General features: G+C 45.3%; 1 protein-coding gene across 1 annotated transcript in view; it reads left to right on the plus strand.

Annotated features, from left to right (window-relative positions):
* Sdha (succinate dehydrogenase complex flavoprotein subunit A) overlaps positions 1-22,536 on the plus strand; it is a 22,668-nt gene extending 132 nt beyond the window's left edge. The window contains exons 2-15 of the mRNA XM_015490375.2: positions 4,446-4,547; positions 5,605-5,766; positions 8,116-8,259; positions 8,477-8,641; positions 9,740-9,888; positions 11,483-11,607; positions 13,271-13,439; positions 14,527-14,722; positions 15,438-15,609; positions 16,906-17,024; positions 18,865-18,976; positions 19,170-19,300; positions 20,686-20,799; positions 21,869-22,536. Of these exons, the coding sequence (XP_015345861.2) occupies positions 4,446-4,547; positions 5,605-5,766; positions 8,116-8,259; positions 8,477-8,641; positions 9,740-9,888; positions 11,483-11,607; positions 13,271-13,439; positions 14,527-14,722; positions 15,438-15,609; positions 16,906-17,024; positions 18,865-18,976; positions 19,170-19,300; positions 20,686-20,799; positions 21,869-21,955 (1,947 nt within the window). The 3' untranslated portion in view covers positions 21,956-22,536. The remainder of the gene's footprint in view (positions 1-4,445; positions 4,548-5,604; positions 5,767-8,115; positions 8,260-8,476; positions 8,642-9,739; positions 9,889-11,482; positions 11,608-13,270; positions 13,440-14,526; positions 14,723-15,437; positions 15,610-16,905; positions 17,025-18,864; positions 18,977-19,169; positions 19,301-20,685; positions 20,800-21,868) is intronic.
* The last annotated feature ends 313 nt before the right edge of the window (positions 22,537-22,849 follow it).

The raw sequence follows: 22,849 nt of genomic DNA on the forward strand, positions 1-22,849 counted from the left end.
TAAGCACGTTTTAAAAAAAATCAGAGAATGAGACACAGAGAGGGGGGGCATGGGACCAAGCATGTGTGTACCGGGTTGGGATGGGGATCAGGGTACCTCCCTGTCCCTGCTGTCCGGGTTGTCTGAGTGAACGCTAACATGGCGTGTTCATCCTCAGCCTTCCAGGGCTTGCTTTAAGTAAACTAACTTTGGATGGTTTCATTATTTGATTCTTTTAAATGAACTGACCCACTTACCTACTTAATAGTTTAATTACAAAGAAGAAGTGCCAGTAGAAGTCAAGGCATTCAACAGTAGTGTCGTGCATTGTGCCTGTAATTATGACTGCAATTTTCTCCTTTTTGAAATAGAGATATTAAAGATTATGTTCAATTAAGTATGAGAAGGATTAGTTGACAGCCACTCCTTTAAAAACCAGAAGGCATTATAAACGTTTTAATAGGTGCTGTGGTTGGTGCCTACAGAGCAGACCATCCCATTCCCATCTTGGCCCTTAAGACGCTGCAGGAAGTAGAGTCCTGGTCAGTGGTGCTTTTTCAGAAAATGACAGGTTGATATTCTGTGATTGTAGCAGAGTGGTTTGTCCTTACTCAAGAAGGTTCCCAGTGGTCCTTCTGCTGTGGAAGACCCCAATTGTTGTTGTCTTTTATCCAGACTAGAATAGAGTAATTCTAGCTTTGAACTTCTATCTGAAAGTGGGGACAAGGTTTTGAGCATTGAAATAAATTTAGTTGATAACCCTTTATTTTCCTAGTGGCTGATTGGAAGTGGTCTTTTTCAAACCTCAGTTGAATTAACTGTTTGCATTTTTATCTGCATTTTCCATCTAGAATCTTCACTACTGCCCTGTGATTTGGGTTTTTAAGAAGTCGTTTTATCTTTATGAGGATAGCTTTTCCTTGAGAAATTCTGCCCCCAAGCAGTATATTTATTGGCATGTAAGATTAGTTTTCTTTTCCCTGAAGAATTGGAGTTTACAAAGAAATAGTCAAACTAGCAGGGAAAAAAAGTTATGATAGTCATCTGAGAAATGGCTTTGGAAAGTAGATGTTTGGGGTTACTCTTTATTGAGAACTGTCTTCAAGTTATCAGTTTGCCAGACTTAGCTCACCTTTGATTTCTTTTCCTGGCCCCAGTGCATTGACATGATTTGAAGCCGTTTGATCCAGAGGAAGAGTAAAACCAAAGACTTTACATAGTTGTTAACCATTCCCTTCTGATGAAGTTTTTTAAATCCTTCAAGATGAATATACAAAATGTTGTTTTAGGATAAATCAATTCCTTTTCTTAGATGAATTGTTCCAAATATGTTTTGGTGATGTATTTGAAATTACATTAGTTATGCTATTACAGTAATAACAGGTTTTTTTCTTTTGATTATCATAGCAGTGGCATTTAGTTCTGTATTCTGCATAATTTTTTTTAAGAGAGAGAGAGAATTTTTTTAATATTTATTTTTCAGTTTTCGGCGGACAAAACATCTTTGTTTTATTTTATGTGGTGCTGAGGATCGAACCCAGCGCCCCGCGCATGCCAGGCGAGTGCATTACCGCTTGAGCCATGTCCCCACCCCCTGCGTAATTTTTTTTACCGGTTCATTTGAAAATCTTTGACTTGGGTTTACATATAATCAGGATTTTAATCTTAGAGTCAGAGGTGTTTCCCAATATTCTCTGGATAGTGGGGAAGTATAGGATCCGAGCTGGAGTCCCCCAAGTTTTCAGTTTCTCCCTGGAGCTAAGGAGGGTTCTGTGAAGTAGCCCTTTAAACTAGCCAGGGTTGTAGCTCACCACCCATGCTTTGTATCCATTTGAGATGTATTTTAAGCATCTGTATTTGAAAAACAAATATTAAAATTTTTAATGAAAATAATTGCACATAGTTGTTAAAAAAATTAGTGAATACAGAAAGCCTTGTATGGGGAAAAGAAAACCTTGCTTTTGCCAGCAGTGGGGATAATTTTGAGGTGTTTCATTGCCCCCTGCAGGTTTTCCATTGTAGACATTGGCTTTCTGCCTTGTAGAGGATTTAGTTCACCTAAATCACCCTACTTCCCCATATCAACCATTTTTAGGTTCTTATTGACTTTTTTTTTAAATATTTTTTAGTTGTAGGTGGACACGATATCATTATTTTTACTTATTTATTTTTATGTGGTGCTGAAGATTGAACCCAGGGCCTCAAATGTGCAAGGCAAGCACTCTACCACTAAGCTACAACCTCAGCCTTTATTGACTTTTTTGTAGTTGCATAGATTGTGTTTTGTTTCTTGGTCATGATTTTGTAGGCATGCTTTATCAGGTGAGGCCCCCCTTTGCTTATTGAGGGTAATGTTCTCACGTTTTCCTCCTTTTTTCTTTATTACCTAATTCAGTCATCTAAACTTCTAAGCTATTGAACAAAGTCTTATGTGCCTTTCAATTGTACTGCAGGTAGATTTCCTCATTCATTTTCATGTTTCCCTGTTAGAAAATGTTTCTTCTTCTCAAAATAATAATAATAATAATAATCACAAAAATTTTGTTTTGTGTGTTTCTTTTCATTTTTACGTTTTGCCATACTAGGGGTTGAACTCAAGACCTCATGAATATTAGGCAAGTGTTCTATCACAGAGCTAGATCCACTACCCTTTTTAGTTTTTATTTTGAGTCTCTCTGCCTTGCCCAGGCAGGCCTTGAACCTCTTGCCTCAGCCTCCTAAGTAGCTGGTATTATAGGTCTGTACCCCAGGCCTGGGCAAAATAAGCTTTATCTAAAGACAGAAATTTGGTTAAATTGAAATTAGTCTCCAAATTAAAAAATACACCCTACTGCCTGGTTGGGAAGATAGCTCAGTGGAAGAGGAGCACAAACCTGAGTTTGACTTCAACACTGCAAAAAATAAAAATATCCCCTGCAAAGTCCAACTTCAGAATAAAGATTGGTGTCATTTTTCACAGGGAGAGAGTGATAATTGTCAATTCGGTTACGTACTCTAGTAACTGCCACTTTTTTGGGAGTGGGTAGCAGGTGTACCAGAACATCTTAATGTACGTGAACATCTTAAAGAAATGTATAGCGACCTCACCATTTCCATTTTGAGTTGGTACTATAAAATGTACTGCTGTTACTACAACTGTTCTCTATGTTAATGTATGCCATAGAGAAACTGTACTTAGGCGGAAGAATTTTGTTTTTTCCTTAAATTCATTTTCTGAAAAAAATGGAAAACCTAAATTGGCTTGTCAGTATGTTTTTGAAATAGACTTGTGATTGTAGAGTCGAACACTTTAAAAATTTAAAAATTCTTTAAAATCCAAGAAACTACCTTGCAATTGGGACTGTTAAATAAATCCAAGTGTTTATGCCAACTGTCATTCAAGCTTAGCAGTAGAGGAAGCTTGGCATAGGAGTCCAGCTCTGCCTTTGCTTGAGAAGGACAGACCAGCTGCCCTCCAGCCCAGCTGAGTGCCTTTACCTTGCAAATTCCATTCCTGTGATCCCCTCTTGTTTGTCTTACAGAATCTGCCCCCACCCCCCACAGAATAATGGTCTTTTCCAAGTAACAAAGTACAGGAAGACATCTCTCTTTTCTCCTCCTCTAATTGCTGGGTATACTTCCTAAAACTATTCTTTAGGATTTTCTAACTCTCTTTTATTTTGGTCTTCTAAAGTGCAGCCTCAGAATGGAGAACATATGCCCCAGCAGCTGACCCAGTCTTACCACATGGAAAGTGTCTCTCTTACACTGGGCCACAGTGTCACCGATACAGATATTTTTGAGTAAATTTGTATAGAATGGGACATTTAAGCTGAGACAAGACAAGTTGTGGAGGTTAACCAGTTAACAGCTGGGACAGCCCTGCAGATGGGCAGCACCAGAGGCCTGGTGGACAAGAGAGGGTGTGGCTAAAGGCTAGCTTAGTGGAGTCCTCCTGTGTGGGGTGGAGGGATGCCATCACTCATTCCTCTGAACCAAACTGCTTTTACTAAGTGTTATACAGCAGCCTGTTCCAGAAAAAGAATCTCCCTGTCCACTGTCCAGTGCCTTTTCCAAGACTACAAGGCTTTGAGTGCTAAGATAGAGCAGTAAAAATGCTTCTTTACTTGCAAAACTACTGTGCAGTGAGGCGGCATTCTCCCATTTTCGACCTAAGTAATGTCAATTAGGACACCACAGAGAAGGTGAACCTTTTTCATTTTATTTCTGATCCATTGAGTTTCCTACTGGGAACAGAAAAAGCAACTTAATCCAGAAGGCTTTCACTGGAATATCACCTTAGGTGGAGAGGAAGCCTTGGAGGGGCTGAGTCCTTGCCCACTGATCTGTCTGACCTTGGAGTTTAAGTCAAGGGCCCCAGGTGAGCTTTCTAGAACAAGAACAGGGGTACATAGAAAGGTTCATGATTTAGAAGGAAATTTTAGTTTCAGTTCCCTTAGTGTCTGTGGTCCTTAAGACACTAACAGTCTGTACCTTTGCAGTGGCCGGCAACGCTCCCAACATGGGCCCGTGGTGTTCACTTCACTGTCGATGGAAGGAAGAGGGCGTCTGCTAAAGTTTCAGAATCGGTGAGTCTGTGGCTTTCTGCTGCATTAAACAGCTTTGTTGGCCTAGAGGGATCATAGCCTAGACCAGTTCATTTCAGTGCATTCACATATTGCACATATTTAAAGAAATTCTCTTGGATATTCAATCCATGCTCAAATTATTTTTAGTACAATAATAGTTATACAAATATTTACAGATATTGACAGTTTTGCTTGTAAAGTTCTTAATGTATCTATAGATTAGATACAAATGAATAGCATTTGCAGTGGTGGAAGATGGATTCTCTACTCACAGTAGGGCTGTGTAGCCACATGAGTGTAGGGTCTTTTTTTAAAATATTTTTTTAATATTTATTTTTTAGGTGTGGATGGACACAACACAGTGCCTTTTATTTTTATGTGGTGCTGAGAATCTAACCCGGGTCCTGCCCGTGCTAGTCCCAGCCCCAAGTATGGGGTCTTTTGAGTTTAGTGTTCCTGTTCTGTTCTCTGTTGAGAATGCTGAAGTTTGCTTACGGCTTCTTACCTCAAGCTCATGGTGGTCGCTGCATATCCTTGGCACCTTCTCATAGGAGCCTGACTTGGGTCCACGCCAGGTCAAGTGCAGTGTACATACCTAGAATAAAACAGCACTGCAGAGTTCTAAGTGGGGACGTGAGCATGACAAGAGTGGACAAGTAAGAATGATATATGCAGAGCTGGAACTCACTGTTGTTGCTTTCCTCTGCCTCTGTACTCCCCAGTTGACACGTTGGGGTCTTAGTGGTTTTAAGCCTCCTTAGAAATGGATTGTTTTTGAAATTGTATCTCTAAGTGTGTAATATTTCAGCTAATGTTGGGTTTCCTGGTCCATGGGACAGAACCTCTGCTATTCATTAAGTATGGTTGTTGATCCCCCTTCCATGAGGCTGCCCCACTGGGCATGTGTGCTTGGCCCTAGGATAAGGTTGGGGACCTCATTGCTCTTTCCTTTTGATTACTCCCTTCATTTTCTTTAGGCTAATTAATCTGCTATCACCATATTCTGAATATTTGGCATGGTTGAATGTGTGATTGACAGCTGAATTTTCTTTTCTAGATTTCTACTCAGTACCCAGTGGTGGATCATGAATTTGATGCAGTGGTGGTAGGTGCTGGCGGGGCAGGCTTGCGAGCCGCATTTGGCCTTTCTGAGGCAGGGTTTAATACCGCATGCCTCACGAAGCTCTTTCCTACCCGGTCACACACTGTCGCAGCACAGGTAAGAGAAAGTTTTATCTCTCAGTGCTCTTGGTGCAACAATGAGGCTCTCTTTACCTCGGCAACCTCCTGCCTTCTCTGCAGAGGAAAGCAACAACAGTGACTTCGAGCTCCTCCTTGTTTGCCAGCTCCCACTGGCTCACTCACTACTGGGCCTCCTCCCTGGGACCTGTGTGGCTTCTCACATGCAGGTCTTTTCTGACTGTCGCGCCCAGTCCTGCTTTTGCCCCTGTGGTTCAGCTGCCTTTGCATCCCTCACATGTTTGAAATGTGTTCGTCAATTTGTGTACTATGGAGAAGGAATGAGGAAATACCTGAGGTAATCAAATTAAAAGGAGAAAAGGTTTATTTTGGTTCATGGTTTTAGAGGTTTCAGTCCATGGTCACTTGATCTGGTTGCTTTGGGCCTGTGATGGCACAGAGTGTCATGGCCAGAGTGTGTTGCTGAGGAGGCTGCTCATGAGTTTCACCAGGAACTGAAAAAAGAAGAGCGACATTCCAGTGTCCCCTTCAAGGACATGCCCCCCCACTCCCCCCCCCCCACCCCCCGAGACCTCACTTCTTCCCACTAGACCTATCTCTTCAAGATAGCGCCATGGGCTGGGACCAAGCCTTCAACACATGGGTCTTTGGGGGATATTCCATAGCACCTGATCAGGGTGTATGGCGGTGCTTGTAGACGTGGCGTGGGCACGCAGGTTAGAGGGACAGTGGCCTTCGAAGTTCTCAGTGTAGGGAAGAAGGTAAAAGTAAGGTAAGAAAACAGTGCTTTTATGATTTTGTTCTCTGATTCTAGGATCACTGTAGATAATATCCAGATTGTTCACAGTTCACCAAAGTCAGTGTTTGGAACACGCTTCTGTTAAGAGACAGTGGATGGTTGGTTCCAGGAGCCAGGAAAGGCCTCTCTGATCACAAGATAGGCAGTGTTCAGGTCACATGGTGTTAAAGTCCCATGGCAGTAGTAGCATAGTCAGCAAAGGGTAGCTCAGCTTGAGTACTGGTGCTCAGGAGGCCTGCCCCGGGGGCTGGGATCATATGGAGGCCAGGGACTCTAGTCGGAACTGGGAGCTCAGGGTCAGCCTCTGGTGATGGCAGGTTGTGGCTAGCATTGGGATTGCATACACTGTTAGGTTTTTCTGTTATTTCAGACCAGCTTTCTGTGTTCTGCTATGACAGTGGAGTTTTGTTTTTTGTCAGGATCTCCTTGGGTTTGTAGTTGGAGGGTTAAAGAAAGAAGGAAAGTCACTGGATAACTTGTCCTCTTGCTGCAAAGTTCTCAGCTCTGTGCTGGTGACATCAGAACTGGAAGGAACCTCATAAGTGAAGAAACTGAGGCACAGCAGTAAAGGCAGGAAGGGATTCTGCTTGACTGAAAAGTTGTGATAGAACAACAATTGGAGAAAGGTTAGAAATGTGTATTAGTTTGTGTTCTGTTGCTGTAACGAAAATCCATGGCTGGGTACCATATAAAGAAGTTGGCTGTTTTAGCTCAGTGTTGGAGGCTGAAATCCTGAGATCAGGCAGTCTCATGCATTTGCCTCTGGGAAGGGCTCCTTTGGTTACAGCATTTCCTAGTGGATAGCTTTGTGGTGAGAGCATGTGAGAAGGAGAGGTCACATACAGAGACAGGGAGCCAGAGCAGGAAGCAGCCAGTGTTGCTCTGTTATAGCAGTCCCCTGCAAGACCGACCAGTTCCCATAAAACAGACTCAGTTCCTCCAAGGGCATGCCGAGAGGGCCTGAGCGCCTCCCAAAGGGCCCACCATCTCTTAACATCCTCACACGAGGACCACACCTCCAACACAGCCTTGTGGACACACACAGATCACATCAGTGTTCCTTTACATGTGGGGGGAAAAAAAGATTATCTAAAGAGGAGAAATTGAAATTTGAGTTGGGGAAGAAGAGGGTGAGGGTTAACATTTATCTCTGTATTGTTGTATCTGGTGACTCTGCGGGATGAGACAAGGTGATGTCCGTGCATAGCCATAGAAAGTGGGGTGCAGGGCTGGGTGGCTCTGAGTTTAGAGTTGTATTCGTAGTGTTTTCAGCATACAGCTAGAGTGCCATTGTCATGAAATCACTGGTGGGTTTCTGGAGTGCTTTGTGGCAGCTCATTAAGAGGCAGGCAAGTTTATGTGCATCTTTTCCCAGCAGCCCTTGCATGTTGCTGCTTCTCCTTTGCAGAGAGGGATTAAATTGCTTATCTAGTCAGCTGAAGCTGTGACTTGGGACCATCCTGCCTCGCTCCCCCTCAGCCCTTGTAGAGACTAACCACACAAGGAAGAGAGGCCTGAAGATGCCCTTGGGCTCCATCAATAGTGTGTAAGGAATGCATGTGTTTCCAGGGGGGAATCAATGCTGCGCTGGGGAACATGGAGGAGGACAATTGGAGGTGGCATTTCTACGACACTGTGAAGGGCTCTGACTGGCTGGGGGACCAGGATGCCATCCATTACATGACGGAGCAGGCCCCTGCCTCCGTGGTCGAGGTAAGGGAGTGTGGTCAGCCAGGGGAGGGGGAGGAGACACGCTGGCAGGGGCTTTTTGCTGCAGCCCTGGAGCTGAGTCACCAAGGTGGCTTCTGTAGCATTGGTGTTTTCACAGAGTACCTCAGTGTGGGGTTTGCAGAGTCATGTTAAGGTTGTAGTCCAAATTCCTAGAATAGCTTCCTCCTTTAAGGTTCCTGTTTGTTTTTGCGTTTTATAGCTAGAGAATTACGGCATGCCATTTAGCAGAACAGAAGATGGAAGGATTTATCAGCGTGCATTTGGTGGACAGAGCCTCAAGTTTGGGAAAGGTGGGCAGGCCCATCGGTGCTGCTGCGTAGCTGATCGGACCGGCCACTCACTCCTGCACACCTTGTATGGAAGGGTGAGGCCGCCTGGGTGTACAAGAGATGGGATACAGGAGAGTGGGAATGACTCAAGGATGATGGAGCCAGCTCATGGGTTAAGAACAATAGGATAACTCTTTAAGAGCTGTGTAGTAATTGTTGACCTGAAAGTACTGGACAGGTGCTGCAAAAGCTGTCATTTTGACAATTGTATTTCCTACATGTATTTTGGAAAATTGAATGTCCAATTCAATGTGAAAGTTGAACTTATGGCCATCACATTCCAAGTATAAAAATAGACCTGTCATTTTAAGACTGTTTTACTGCCTTCAAGTTCCTGAATTGATTGTTTTGTTTTAATACTTAACTATAAAACTGCTTGAAGACTTATGAGACAGTAGTCATTGGATGGTCAGGGCCTGCTGTGACACAGCTAAATCATCAGTATTCTGAACTATTTTCAGATAGGTGGGTCAAGGTGATAAGTTTCCAAGTCTTCTCTGAGGCTGACTATGATGACAGATGCATAACAGGACTTATCTGTACTACAGTTCTCTCTTGGGAGTTGGCTCAGGCTCCTGAGAGCCTCTTGGACTTGCTTTGAGGACTGTCAGGTCCAGCCCTTGCAACGCTGCCCAATGGGGACCTCTCTGTGGGTGGAATTGGGCATGTCTACACTGTGCGGCTGGGCAACGCCAGCCCACATACCACTGCAAGTGGGGCTGTGTGACCGGGAACTCAAGGTTTTGTTGTGGACCTTGTGGTACGTGGGTCTTACTCTGGCACCACGCGGCCTCCAGAGAGCCTGGAATGCCACCTGAGGTCATGCCAAAACAAGAGGTGTTACAGAAACGTGAGCATGTACTCCATGGTGCAGGTCACCAGGGGTTTGCTTTCTCCTGTTAATGTGTGATGCTTTCTTAAGTTCTTACAGTGCCATAGGCTTTGATAACGAGAACTGCAGCCTGTTATCTATTTCAAACCCCAGTGTCATCTTAGCATTATGGAGTCCATTCATTAGCAGAGCCAAATCAAGCCCTCTAACCTTTCACATGCTTAACCATTCGCATTTTAAACACATTGGCTTAACACTTAACTTGAATGCAGTTTAGAATGTGGGGTCCTGTGTCCCACAGTCTTTGCGCTACGACACCAGCTACTTTGTGGAGTACTTTGCCCTGGATCTCCTGATGGAGAGCGGAGAGTGCCGCGGAGTCATCGCACTATGCATAGAGGATGGATCCATACATCGCATACGTGCGAAGAACACTGTCATTGCCACTGGGTAGGAACCTCATTTTTGTATTTGCATTTCATCTCTCTAGAAAAGTTGAGTTTCATAGTTTCTTTAATAAAATGTGGGCATTCTAGAGTAGTGCTTTGGATACAGGCTTTAGTGTACCATTATGTGGCAATGGCCATTCCCAGGCTTGGTCCGTGCCTGGTAGAGGTAGCAGGAGATCTGTGCTGCCCTTGGTCATAGCAGAGGCTGTCCTCAGGGTGCAGTGGAACCTTAATGATCACTGTCCCTCCTGCTCTAAGGTGAGGGAACTGAGGACTTGTGAGAGTCATGTGACATTTCCTGGTGTAACCTTTCGGCTTTAATGGTGACTATACTGATTGGTTCATAGAATAGAAAATTGCTATTTGTGCACATGATGAAAATAATTAAATTTTAGTTTCTGTACCATCTTGTTTACCATTTTAAAAATTAAGAAGTTCCTCCACAGCAAAGGAAACAATCAGCAAAATGAAAAGACAGTCTGTGGATTAGGAGAGAATATCCACAAACCATTTTGTCTGGTAAAGGGATGATATCCAAAGTGTATAATCAATGCATCAACTAAATAGCTACCCAAAAAACATCCAGTAAACAATGGGCAGGACCCAAATGGACATTTACCAAAGAAGACAAAGTGACCAACAGGTTTGTAAAAGGGTGGTCAGCATCATTAATCATCAGGGTCCACAAGGCAATATTGTCTTATACCTGCTAGAGTGGCTGAGGTTAGAAAGACACGAGGTGACAAGGATGTAGAGAAAAGGGACCTTGGCAGACTGCTGGCAGGAGTAGAAATTGGTATTGTGGAGTTCCCGAGAACACCAAGGCAGGAACCTGCTGTGTGACCCTGTAGCCCCACTGTGCTGAGGAAGGAAGCCAACATATGACTGAGGTCCCTTCACACACATGGTTCACATAGCCCAGGACAGAGGGAGCCCAGACGTCCTGTGCTGATAAAGGAGATGCTGTGTAAATAGGCCATGGAGCATTATTTAGCCAAAAGAAAGAAGCAAATCCTGTCATTGGTGACAGTGTGGTTGAACCTGGAGCATGTTGTGCTAATTAAAACAGCCCAGTGCATGATTTCATTTACACATGGAATCCAGAAATGTCAGGCTCTAGGTGGTGATTGCCAGGGTGGGGGGAGTCACAAGGGGAATGCTCTCTGAGACTGAGCACACAGCCTGTGGGCCCTGAAGCTGGCCAGGAGAGTTGATCTCCATGTCCATGTCCCCAAGAGAGGATCTTTAGGTGAGGTGACACGTGTGTTGATTATCTCCCTGGTGGCAGTCCCTTCAGTGAGTGCACTTATCAGAACATCCTATTTTGAATCATATATCAGTGAAGCCAGGAAACAAAAATATAATAAGAAAAATCCTTAATGTTTACTATTTTTTTTATCATGAGTATCTCTTCTCTGTGCCCTTATCCTGCATCCCAAGGTGGCACCAGTCAGTGGCAGGGCCTCTCCTCAGTGTGGTATGTGCACTTCTTGAAGATAGTGCCCTTGAGGCTGCTGTGTCTGTTGTGTGGTCCCAGGGGACTGGAGGTCCTGCCTGGGCTGCTGTGTACAGTCATCATGCTCTGTCATTTCCAGGGGGTACGGGCGGACCTACTTCAGCTGCACGTCTGCCCACACGAGCACTGGGGATGGTACGGCCATGATCACCAGGGCTGGTCTTCCCTGCCAGGACTTGGAGTTTGTGCAGTTCCACCCCACAGGTAGGATGGGTGCCTGGCCTGGGTGGGCTTCTGTCCTGTAAGCATGTGGTGCATCCTTGGTGCTCTCCAGGCTTCACTTACTAACACACTCGATTGTGATTCTTGGGTTCCCAGGGCAGTTCAGGTCTCCATCTTCTATATATATATATATTTTTTATATTTGTTTTTTAGTTTTAGGTGGACACAATATCTTTATTTCATTTTTATGTGGTGCTGAGGATCGAACCCAGTGACTCATACATGCTAGGCGAGCACTCTACCATTCAGCTACAACCTCAGCCCCTCGGGTCTCCATCTTTGTACTCCCAGCAGAGTCCAAGCCCTGCCTCGGTGGTGTTTGCCCCAGTAGCAAACAGGGATTGCTCAATTTCTCCCACCCAGGGGCAGGTTTCTCATGTACTGCTGTGTCCAGAACTTGAGTCAGTATTTCCTGAGTGGAAGTTTGAGAGCCAGGGAAAGTATGTGACCAGAGAAGTGGCTGGGGTGGATCGTGGGAAAACATGGGCCCCTATGGCAATAGGGTATGAAGTTAGGACTCAGCTTTGACAGGTGGCACTCTGTTGCTGGGATTAGGGTGTGGACAAGGAGGAAACTAGTTGTGGGGGAGGTTAGTTTTTCCTGGGCCAGCAGATGGCTGGAGATGCTAATAACATGGGTCGGAGACTTGAGTTCAGGGGAAAACCCAGAGTCAAGGCTGAGAGGAGCCTGTTGCTTGAGGCAATGTACCCACCACTCCTGGGCTGCTCCCCTGGCCTCTGGAGGGGTGAAGAGCCAGGGCTATTTCCCTTTCCTGTCAGTACATCCCTTCTGAAGCCTGGCAGGGATGAAAACTAAGAAATGTAGATGTTGGTTTTTGTTACTTTTGTTGTCCAGTGAAATGCCACCAAGCTTCAGGGTCCCACTCATGTGCTATACCTGGGGCTCCATTTCTTTTCCTTCACAACTCTGAGAAATAAACCACCCAAAAAATGGCACCAGGAAAAACAAAAGCAAAAGAAATGCAAGAATTTGTATTCTTATTTTTAAAGCATGTAGCCCTTTTGGTGTGCTCAAGAAAATTTTAACTTCAAATTACATTCGTTTGTTCATTTGGTCTCTCCTGTTAAAGTTCAAGGCTTGGCATTCCTCATTTTCATTACACTGAGGGACAGGGCCAGAGGCCAGGTTAGGAACAAACAGTCTGCACCATGCTGCCCAGGTTTGGACTTGGGTTCTGCCCTTGCCAGCCATGTGGCCTGGGCCAGGTAGTCAGCTCTCACTTGCTGTCTCTGAGGATGGGGTGAAGAGAGTAAATATGTGTACAACAGCTGCCACCGTCCACAGCCATGAGAGTTACTGTCATTGTTGCCATTTGAATTCTTTAGATAGGAATTTTCCATGTTGGTTGTTCTTAAGGTAGTCACCACATTGTCATGGTGTAAAATTATTTTCAAAAGTTGAAACAGTCAAGGTGGTGATCATGCAAGGGTTTTAATCACTGGCAGCCCATCCTTCCTAGACTTGCACTTTCAGCTCTGGCTCTGCTTCCTACTCCCCTTCAGCATTTCCTTTTTTTCTCTTTGCACTTTCCTCTGCCAACAAAGTGTCTTGAAAAAATTGGCATTTGAGATGTGTGTTTGATGGTTGTGAGCTTACAGGTGTTTAACGACTTGCGTTTTTGCAGGCATATATGGCGCTGGCTGTCTCATTACTGAAGGATGCCGGGGAGAGGGAGGCATCCTCATTAACAGTCAGGGCGAGAGGTTCATGGAGAGGTACGCCCCTGTCGCGAAGGACCTGGCATCCAGGGACGTAGTATGTCGGTCCATGACTCTGGAGATCCGTGAAGGAAGGTCTGTATGATTCACCCAGGGATGTGTGAACCATGCAGGTGGGCACACACTCATGTTCTTCCCTTCTCCTTGGTGGCAGTTGGTCACTTGGGCTGTGGTGCTGTGAGTTCTGCACCCCTCACCTGCACATGCCCACAAGGATAAAGCTACCTATTGTTATTTGACTGTTCTCTGCTGGTTTGTGTTATTTCCTAAATACCTGCATTTTGAGTTTTAGCCAGTTCATTGTAAGGCTTTCTCACCTTGGTGTCTGCGTAAGGGTGAGTGTGTGACAGACACTCTGTATGGGGAAAGACATGCACAGCCTGAGGTTGGCACACAAGCCTGAGGTGTGTTCAGGCCTACCAGTGTTTCAGCAGCCTTCAGGATGTGTGTTCTCTTGTCTTCCAGTGAAACAGCTTTAGGCTCCCCATGCCTGGCCCTGTTCTCTGATATGGGACACTTATTCCATGTCTGCTGGCATGAACTGTGTAGGTTTTACAGGTTTATATAAAAATGGGCCAGCTGAGTTTTGGAGTAATGTGAGTTGGGTGAGGGCAGGGTTTTTGTTCTGTCCTCAGCTGCATCCCAGCACCAGAGTAGTACCTGGGACGCAGCTCATGCTCAATAATATTGGTAAAGAATGACCACAGCAAAGGGGAGGTTTTCTAGAGTATCAAAAAGCATTGAGCCAACTGGATGGCTCATACCTTCAATTCCAGCAGTGCAGGAGTCTGAGACAGGAGGATCACAAGTCAAGGCCAGCCTCATCAACTTAGCAAAGCCCTAAGCAACTTAGTAAGATCCTATCTCAAAAAGCAAAAGGGGCTGGCTGGGGTTGTGGCTCAATGGTAGAGCACTCGCCTAGCACGTGTGAGGCCCTGGGTTCGATCCTTAGTACCACATAAACATAAATAAAATAAAGGTATCATGTTCAGCTGCACCTAAAAAAATAAATATTTAAGAACAACAACAACAAAAAAAGTAAAAAGAGCTGAGGATGTAATGCAGTAGTAAAGTGTCCCTGGGTTTAACCCAGTCCCTCCCCCAAAATGTGTTGAGACTCACATGCTGTTCATCCCTCATGTTGAGATACTCTATGTTGCAGAGGCTGTGGCCCCGAGAAGGACCACGTCTTCCTGCAGTTGCACCATCTGCCCCCTGAGCAGCTGGCCATGCGCTTGCCTGGCATTTCAGAGACAGCCATGATCTTTGCCGGTGTGGATGTCACCAAGGAGCCAATTCCTGTACTCCCTACTGTGCATTACAACATGGGTGGGATTCCCACCAACTACAAGGGGCAGGTAACAACAGGGCCCATCCCACTACTGTCTCCTTAGATCTTAGAGGGAATATCAGACCTCTTTTTTTTTTTAATGTTTGGTGGTTTGTACTTAAAATCACCTTTGCTGCAGGGTAGGGGAGTTCTGTTCTAGGCTTGCATTCACTTAGTAATAATAGCTCCTTGCCAGTGGAGCTGATAGATAAAATGCCAGATATAGTTTTTCTATTTGTAACTGCTTTCCTGTGCAGTATTATGTTGTCTTTACAATGACTGTGAGTCAGTGGTTTTATGATTGCATCAGAGTGGTGCACGGTGCATAGGAGCTCGCCACTCGCTTGGTTCCTGGTTGGAGCAGGGGCAGGGAGTGGAAGGGTCTGAAGGTTCCTTCTGCTGTGGTTCCACCTGCCAGGGAACATAGTTGGAGCTGAGACTTCATGGTGGTCCAGTCAGGTGGGAAGTGGGGCTCAAGGAGTGGCTCCTGGAAGGGAAGGCACAGGTGCCAATGTAGGGTTCTTTGACCCCCATCACAGAGAGTGTTTGGAGGCAAATGGGATTTGGGGATGCAGTCAGAGGATTCCCTAGGAGACAGATACCATCCTTACTTCCCTTTCTTTTTTTTTTTTTTTTCTTTTCTTACTTCCCTTTCTTGATCTCAAGCACAGACAGCTGCTCAGGTAGAGGGGGGACTTAGGGTTTAAGACATCTTATTGTCTCACCCACAATCTTTCTTACAGGTACTGAAGCATGTGAATGGCCAGGATCAGATTGTGCCCGGCCTGTATGCCTGTGGGGAGGCTGCCTGCGCCTCAGTGCACGGCGCCAACCGGCTTGGGGCAAACTCCCTCTTGGACCTGGTGGTCTTTGGCCGGGCCTGTGCCCTGAGCATCGCACAGTCTTGTAGGCCTGGTATGTGTTCTCTTCAGCCAGAAGTCATAATTTATTGCTGGAAAGGAATTCTAGTTTGAGGAAGCAGGAGGCCAGACAATGTGGTAGTGATGTCAAAATGTCAAGACTGGTGGGTGGGTTGGGAACCTCAGTAGTTAACATAAGGGTTTCTTGGTTCCTTTTTTTTTGGCAGTCATGTTCTGCTTAGAAAAGTCACTGCTAGAAAATTGTTATCTTGAGAACTTTATTGCACATTATTTGCCTAGTATAAATTGTTTACTTGCAATGAAATTTTGAATAGTAGGGATCATTGAATATATAACTTCTGAGTACTTATGGAAAAATGGTCCCACCCTGAAAACTAAACAGAACTGACCCCTATTAACAAAGGCACAATGCGAGCAAACTTTGGGTTGTGGCCCCTCCCTTTTGAGAGTAGGTTTCAGTTGTTGGCTCTTCTTACGCAAGCTTAATGTGCTGGAGAAAAAAAGGTGCCACGTGCTGGGGTGCAAGTATGTTCCAGAAACCAAGAACAGGAGGTCACTGCGCCTCCAACCTCATGGAGGATGTCTTGCCTCTTTGCTCAGGACGTCCCATAGGACCCTGGCCCTTTGCCCTGTTACCTTGTCCTGATGCTGACTGTGGAACATTAGTTCTGTGGTTCTTAGACAGTAGGGTTGAAGCAACACGCTGGAAACAGCACAGTCTCCACCTACTGATAAAACAGCTGGAGAGGGGCACATGGCCAGAGGGCAGGGAGCATCTTCACAAGCTCCCTGAATCAGGCACAGCTTAGGCCACCTGCAAATGACGCTTTGTGCTTGTGCAGCTTCTCTGTCCTCAGAGGGAGTGTCCTCCCTCTGTGGCACTGCCCTTTGAGCCGAGGATCATCACCACTTCTCATCAAGCAGGGAATGAGATTCCCTTCTTTGAAAGGGAGAAAAAGTTTGAATATATTGTGCTTTTAGCCAGGCACAGTGGCGCATGACTGTAATCCCAGTGAGTAGAGAGACTGAGGCAAGTTTAAACCAGCCTCAGCAACATAGCAAGGCCTTAAGCAACTTAGCGAGACCCTGTCTCAAAATAAATAAAAAAGGGCTGGGATGTAGCTCAGTAGTAAAGTGCCCCTGAGTTCAGTCCCAGTACTAAAAAATGAAATAAAGTAAATAAAATGGGCTCAAGGTCAGTAGGTGGTTTCTTGGGTCAGGATGGGCCAGGACAGTTGGTTCATTTACTGCTGTGGTTTCCAAAGTCTTTGAATGCCTTTGAGACAAATTTGAGTGTCTTTAAATTCCAGTGTTTTGATATTGTTTTTAGGAGATAAAGTTCCTCCAATCAAACCAAATGCTGGGGAAGAATCTGTCTCAAATCTAGACAGGTTGAGATTTGCTGACGGGAGCATAAGAACCTCGGAGCTGCGCCTTAGCATGCAGAAGGTAGGACAGATTCCTGCGCCCTGCATAGTGTGAGGACATATAGCGGCAGGACATATAGCCCTTGCCATATCAGGGAAGTGTGTTCAGGTGGATAGGAGCCTCACTTAGACAAGAGTGCGCTCTTTTACACAGGCCATAACTCAGCACTCCAGGGCAGACACAGTGGCGCTGTGGACTTGGCCTTCTCTGGTACTCTGTGCTTTAGCTTGGCCTCCATCTGTAGACCTGCCCTGGCTGTCAGGTGTGTCACAGCCAAAGGAGGGCGTACAGCAAGCCCTGTTGGAGGCCAACACAGCCCCAGTGCTTGTATCTCTTTGCCCAGAAATTAATCAGGTCAACTCACCTAGTTTCCAGCTGCTCTGGAGATGTTGTCAAACTGAGCCTATTGAATCTAGCCAAAACCAGGAAGTGGGAGAAGGGCATCGGGTGGAGGCTGACCTCTGCAGGTTCACCTGGGTGGACACTGTTCCCGGGGAGGTGGGACAGGATGGTGGGTAGCGCAGGCCACAGGGCCTAGAGAGTACCTAGTGAAAGTTTTAGTTTGAGAACCTCAATTTTAATTTTAATATGAATGGCTACATGTAGTTAATGGCTTTGTAATGGATTATAGGCTTAGATGGATAAAAATACTATAGAAAACAGGAAGCAAATTCTTCTATTATAGGGATTCTTGCTCCATGAATGAGAGCTCTTTCTACTGGAAATACTTGCAATAATTGATGCATGTAAGTTTTCTGAAGAGAGGCCCTTTCCTTGGGTCCTGTCTGAAAGGGGTCCAGTGACAGACACAGACAACACCAAGAGAATGTTACTTACCATTCTTCTTAGGACTGTTTTCTGTCTTAAGGAGAGACAGGTTGGCAGGAGGAAGGCCAGGTGGCCAGGTTATGCTCTGCAGGGCCTGGCAGTTGCAGTGTTAGGGTGTAAGCCAGCGCAACCCGCGTTGGGTGTGGAAACTGCATGCCCGTGAGGCAGGTGCTTTGACAAGGAGACACTAGAGGTACCCACCAAGCAAGGCTTAGCCGGGCTACTGCTCTGTGCCAGGCACCATCAGATGCCAGACTTAGCCCTGAGCAAACAGACCAAGGTAGAATATGTATTTCCAAGGTGAAGTAATTTTCTTGCCAACTGTAGCTGTCACAGAAAAGACTGCAAGAATTGAGGTATATATTGGAAAGGAATTAACAAAATAATAATCATTTACAGATAAGATTATCTAAAAATTCCAAGAGAATAAACTTAAAAACAAATAAGAATGATATAAAAATACAGTAACTGGGCAAAAGATTCACTTAAAAACTTGGTTTAAATTCCAGGATTTTGGAGTGGTGGGGGGTCTTATGAGAAACCATTAAGTGATGGTGTGCATTACAACTTTATGATTATGTATTAATCTAAAGAAAATTACTAACTGTCTGGGCAAAAGATTCACTTAAAAACTTGGTTTAAAGGATGGAGAGGTAGGAGGGTTGCAAGACTGAGGTCAGCCCAGGCAGTTTATCAGGACCTTGTATCAAATTAAAATAAAATGGCATAGCCACACACATCAGTAATCCCAACAACTTGGGAGGCTGAGGCAGGAGGATCAAGTTGGAGGCCAGCCTGGGAAACTTAGCCAGACCCTATCTCAAAAAATAACGGGGACTGGGATGTAGCTCAGTGGTACAGCACCGCTGACTTCAATTTCCCAGTACCAACAGTAATGATGATGATAAAGTAAAAAGGGCTGAGGGTATAGCTCAGTGGTAGAGCACCCTAGGGTTCCCTCTCCAGTACCATAAAACAAAAAGTTTACAGCCAGAGCCACCACGCCTGGCTTACAAAGGGTATCTTGTTATAGTCCATGCAGAGTCATGCTGCAGTGTTCCGTGTGGGAAGCGTGTTGCAGGAAGGCTGTGAGAAGATCAGCCAGCTTTACGGAGACCTGAAGCACTTGAAGACATTTGACAGAGGTAAGCCCTGGGTGCACAGCTAGGATCTTGCCTTTTGTGGAGCCTGGTGGTGTCTGTCCTGTTTATTGCTGACTCTGCCTTTCCTGTGACTGAGGGTCAGACCAATAACTCTGCCATGAGCCCACAGTGACAACCCAGAGCATCTACATGGTGGCGTCCTGTCTACTTCTAATGGATCCTTGTATGTCTCCAGGAGTGGTCTGGAACACGGATCTGGTGGAGACACTAGAGCTGCAGAACCTGATGCTGTGCGCTCTGCAGACCATCTATGGGGCAGAGGCACGGAAGGAGTCACGTGGTGCTCATGCCAGGGAAGATTACAAGGTGTGATTTTGGGATGCACTTCAAGCCTGGTGTCCTGTCCCCTGTTGTCATTCTGGCCCCCACCAGTCACATGCCCTTCCCCTCTGCATTTCACTCCATTTTCCCAAAAGTCAATCCAGGAAGATGAGTTTTTCCCTGGTAATTATTGTCACCTTTGTTCTCACTGCCTTCAGAAACACAGGATCTTTCTTGCTTTGAATCAGCATCTATTGCTGTCTGTGGCAGTGTGTTGGAGCAGAATGAGCCTGTTTCTTACTTGGGTGGCGGCCACAGGGGCAGCCAGGTCCATGGATGTAGTGCCTGAGGCTTGGGAAAGGAATCACAGATCTGGTTCTGGTACCGTGTTTTGACAGTGGATTGATGTCTGTGTGGAGCATGCATGTTGGATGCTCTGATGATGGCAACATCAGGGGCTTAGGTGCAGGTGCAGGATAAAAGACACTAGCCCCAGGGTCCCATGAGTAAGATGCAGGCTTTCATTCAGGAGAGTGCAGGTGACATGGATGAACAAAAAAAAATTGGCTAAGCAAAAGTTGCCATGTACTGTGATGCTTCACTGATTTATCCTGCACTGATCAGGTGGATGCAGGAAGAGATGGGCCAGTATGACCCCTGTGTGCCCTAAGGGATGGAAGCTTCTCCAGAGCATGCTTTAGGACTGAGGTGAACAAGCCTTCAGGTGCGAGGCTCAACCTTCCCACTGGGAAAGCTCATCCCTGGGAACATCTGCAGAGCCCAGGGACTGCTGCGGCCACTGGCCCAGGTTCATCTTTTGCCCACCATGTGTCCTCAGTAGCATCAGCCAACTCTATTAGAACACAGGGATTTTTTCACTAGCATTCCGCTACTCTTTGAGAGCTTTTGAAATTTTTAACACAATTGTTAAAATATTTTTAAAAGGTTGAAAGAACTGGGTGTGGTGGCATGCCTGTAATCCCAGTGGCTTGGGAGGCTTAAACAGGAGGATCGTGAGTTCAAAGCCAGCCTTAGCAATGGCGAGGCGCTAAGCAACTCAGCAAAACCCTGTCTCTAAATAAAGAGATCTGGGGATGTGGCTCAGTGGTTGAGTGCCCCTGAGCTCAATCCCTGGTACCACACACCAAAAAAAAGGTGGAAAGAAAAGTTGGAGTTTCCCAGGGTATAGCGCAAAAAGCGAAAGTATTTGATAAACTTTAAGGTGCATAAATGAGATTTAATTCTCAACATTCACCTATGAAGTCATAGAAGATGTAGAAATGGACACTGGACTCATGCTGACCCTTGGCAGGCCCCAAATTGTCAGTGGTGCCCCCACCTGACTGGTCTCTTCACATCATTGTAATGTTCTCCGGGTTTTCTGACGAAGTGCTCTGTGAGTGGTGAGTAATATATACTTCTGGCATCAGGTGCGGATTGATGAATATGATTACTCCAAGCCCATTGAGGGGCAGCAGAAGAAGCCATTCAGGGAGCATTGGAGGAAGCACACTCTTTCATACGTGGACATCAAGACTGGAAAGGTATGTGGGCTACATCTGCTCAGGGATGTCCTTGGTGGTAACTAGCTGAGAGAGGCCACTGTTGGCATATCTGAGGCACCACTGTAAGGACACTGAATCAGGCTTCTCCCTGTGCTGGCTCAGGGAGACTTGATACAAGGTCAGCTCCCTTGTGTGGGCCAGGGCAAGGGCCCTGGGCAGGGAAGAGATGGTGACTCTGCAGAGATGGGGACCCAGCCACTACCAGAAACTCCTCTGGAGCTCAGGGGTCAGGAGAGACTCCTCCCATTCTGTTCCCATGGCCCAGCCTACCTGCCAGCAGCTGCAGAGGAGCCTGGGAGATGTGGTAGCATCCTTTGCATCCCCCATCCCCCTACAGCATGCAGAGAGGCAGCAGGTCAGGAGACCCCGGCTGAGGTCTTGTTCTACTGATGCATACCTGCCCTTTCGACATTTCCCTGGGTTTTAGGGTTTAGAAATAGGCCAGTGCATTGACACATGCCAACAATCCCAGCCACTCAGGAGACTGAGGAATGAGGAAGGAGGATTTGAATTCTAGGCCAGCCTTAGCAACTCAGTGAGGCCCTGACTCAAAAATAAAACTAGGGATGTGACTAAATGGTAAAGGCTCTGGGTTTGATCCCTAGTACAAACAAACAAAAAAAGATTTGGAAATAATTAAGTAATTTTTATCTTTAAGCTTTTCATTGCTTCTAAGAGTTTTATAATCATTTATCTGGGCCTCCAGAAATTAAGGTGAAGTCTGTTGTTACTTATATAGAAACCTAATGTGTCTTTAATTCAGAAGTTGGCCGTCTTTCAGCATAAGCCTATTTTTAATAATGTTGGCTTTTTTTTCATTATAAAATACTCATTTTAGAAAGTCTAGAAATTATAAAAAGAATGAAACATTTACATCCATCAGAGATAATCCATTATTTTGAAATACTTTCCAAGTGTTATGTAAGGGTGTATATACTTTTCCTTGGGTACATATTTATGTATATAAAGGCTCATTTTCAAGTAGAAAAAACAGAGGGGATGGCTATCTGTGGATCTTGCTCTACCTGCCCTGATCTTTCTCTTCAAGGTCACTCTGGAGTACAGACCTGTCATCGACAAGACTTTGAATGAGGCTGACTGCGCCACTGTTCCCCCTGCCATTCGCTCCTACTGACTGAACCTAGGGTTGCAGAGGTGGCTTCTGTCGCCATGTGTCACAGCTTGCGCAGCTGCTCCTGTTGAACCTGTCTCGGTAGATGGTAGATTCTGTGCTCGTGAACAAGCAATACGCTTCGCAGATGTCATCAGTCCCCTGGCTAGCAGCTTGTAAGGACTCAGCATGGGGGACAGCTTTGCCTGTCTTTATCCCTTGCTTTATCATCCTGGGCACAATCAAAACAAAATGAGCAACCCTTCTTATATTTCCAAACCCATTTAAAACCTGTACTGTTTGGCTGTAGGCATATGTAATTTAGCAAATGTAATTATCTTATTATTCTGTCACATCAAAATCCAGAAATTCTGTTGTGTATTCTTAAGTAAAGAAGAATTTTCATTCCTGACAGCAAAGGAAGAAAACTTCTTGTTCTTGTCCAGTGGTTCAGGAGGTGAACTTGTGAAGAATTGGAGCGACTAAACCCTGAATGAATGAGACTGATGGAGTAAATGGGTTTCCTTTTAAATCTGTTCTCTTTAAAGGTACAACTCATTTTAAATATGAATCCATTCTTTATAAAATTCTTCCCTAAAAAGTAATCTGATTTTGTTTCTAAAGTGTCCTTTTGATAAGAAGCATTTCATAAGGCAAGCAAGGCAGCACTGGGTTCACCTTGTCTTTGAAGTCGTTTCCTGTAGGGCAGTAGATGTGGGGACCCGCATGTCCTCTGCCCTCATGGAGTCACATTAAAGATGCACAGTATGTCTTCTTCCCATGTCCAGTGCCCAGTAACTACGTGTTGAATTCCTTATTTATTCTTTGTGCCAGACACTAAGCTAGACTTTGGAGAATGTTAGGGTGTAATAGAAAATAAAAACTGAATAATAGGGTGGACAATTCAGTAGAAAAGTT

Source organism: Marmota marmota, unplaced genomic scaffold (genome assembly GCF_001458135.2).
Source record: "Marmota marmota marmota unplaced genomic scaffold, marMar, whole genome shotgun sequence".
Taxonomy (NCBI): Eukaryota; Metazoa; Chordata; class Mammalia; order Rodentia; family Sciuridae; genus Marmota; species Marmota marmota.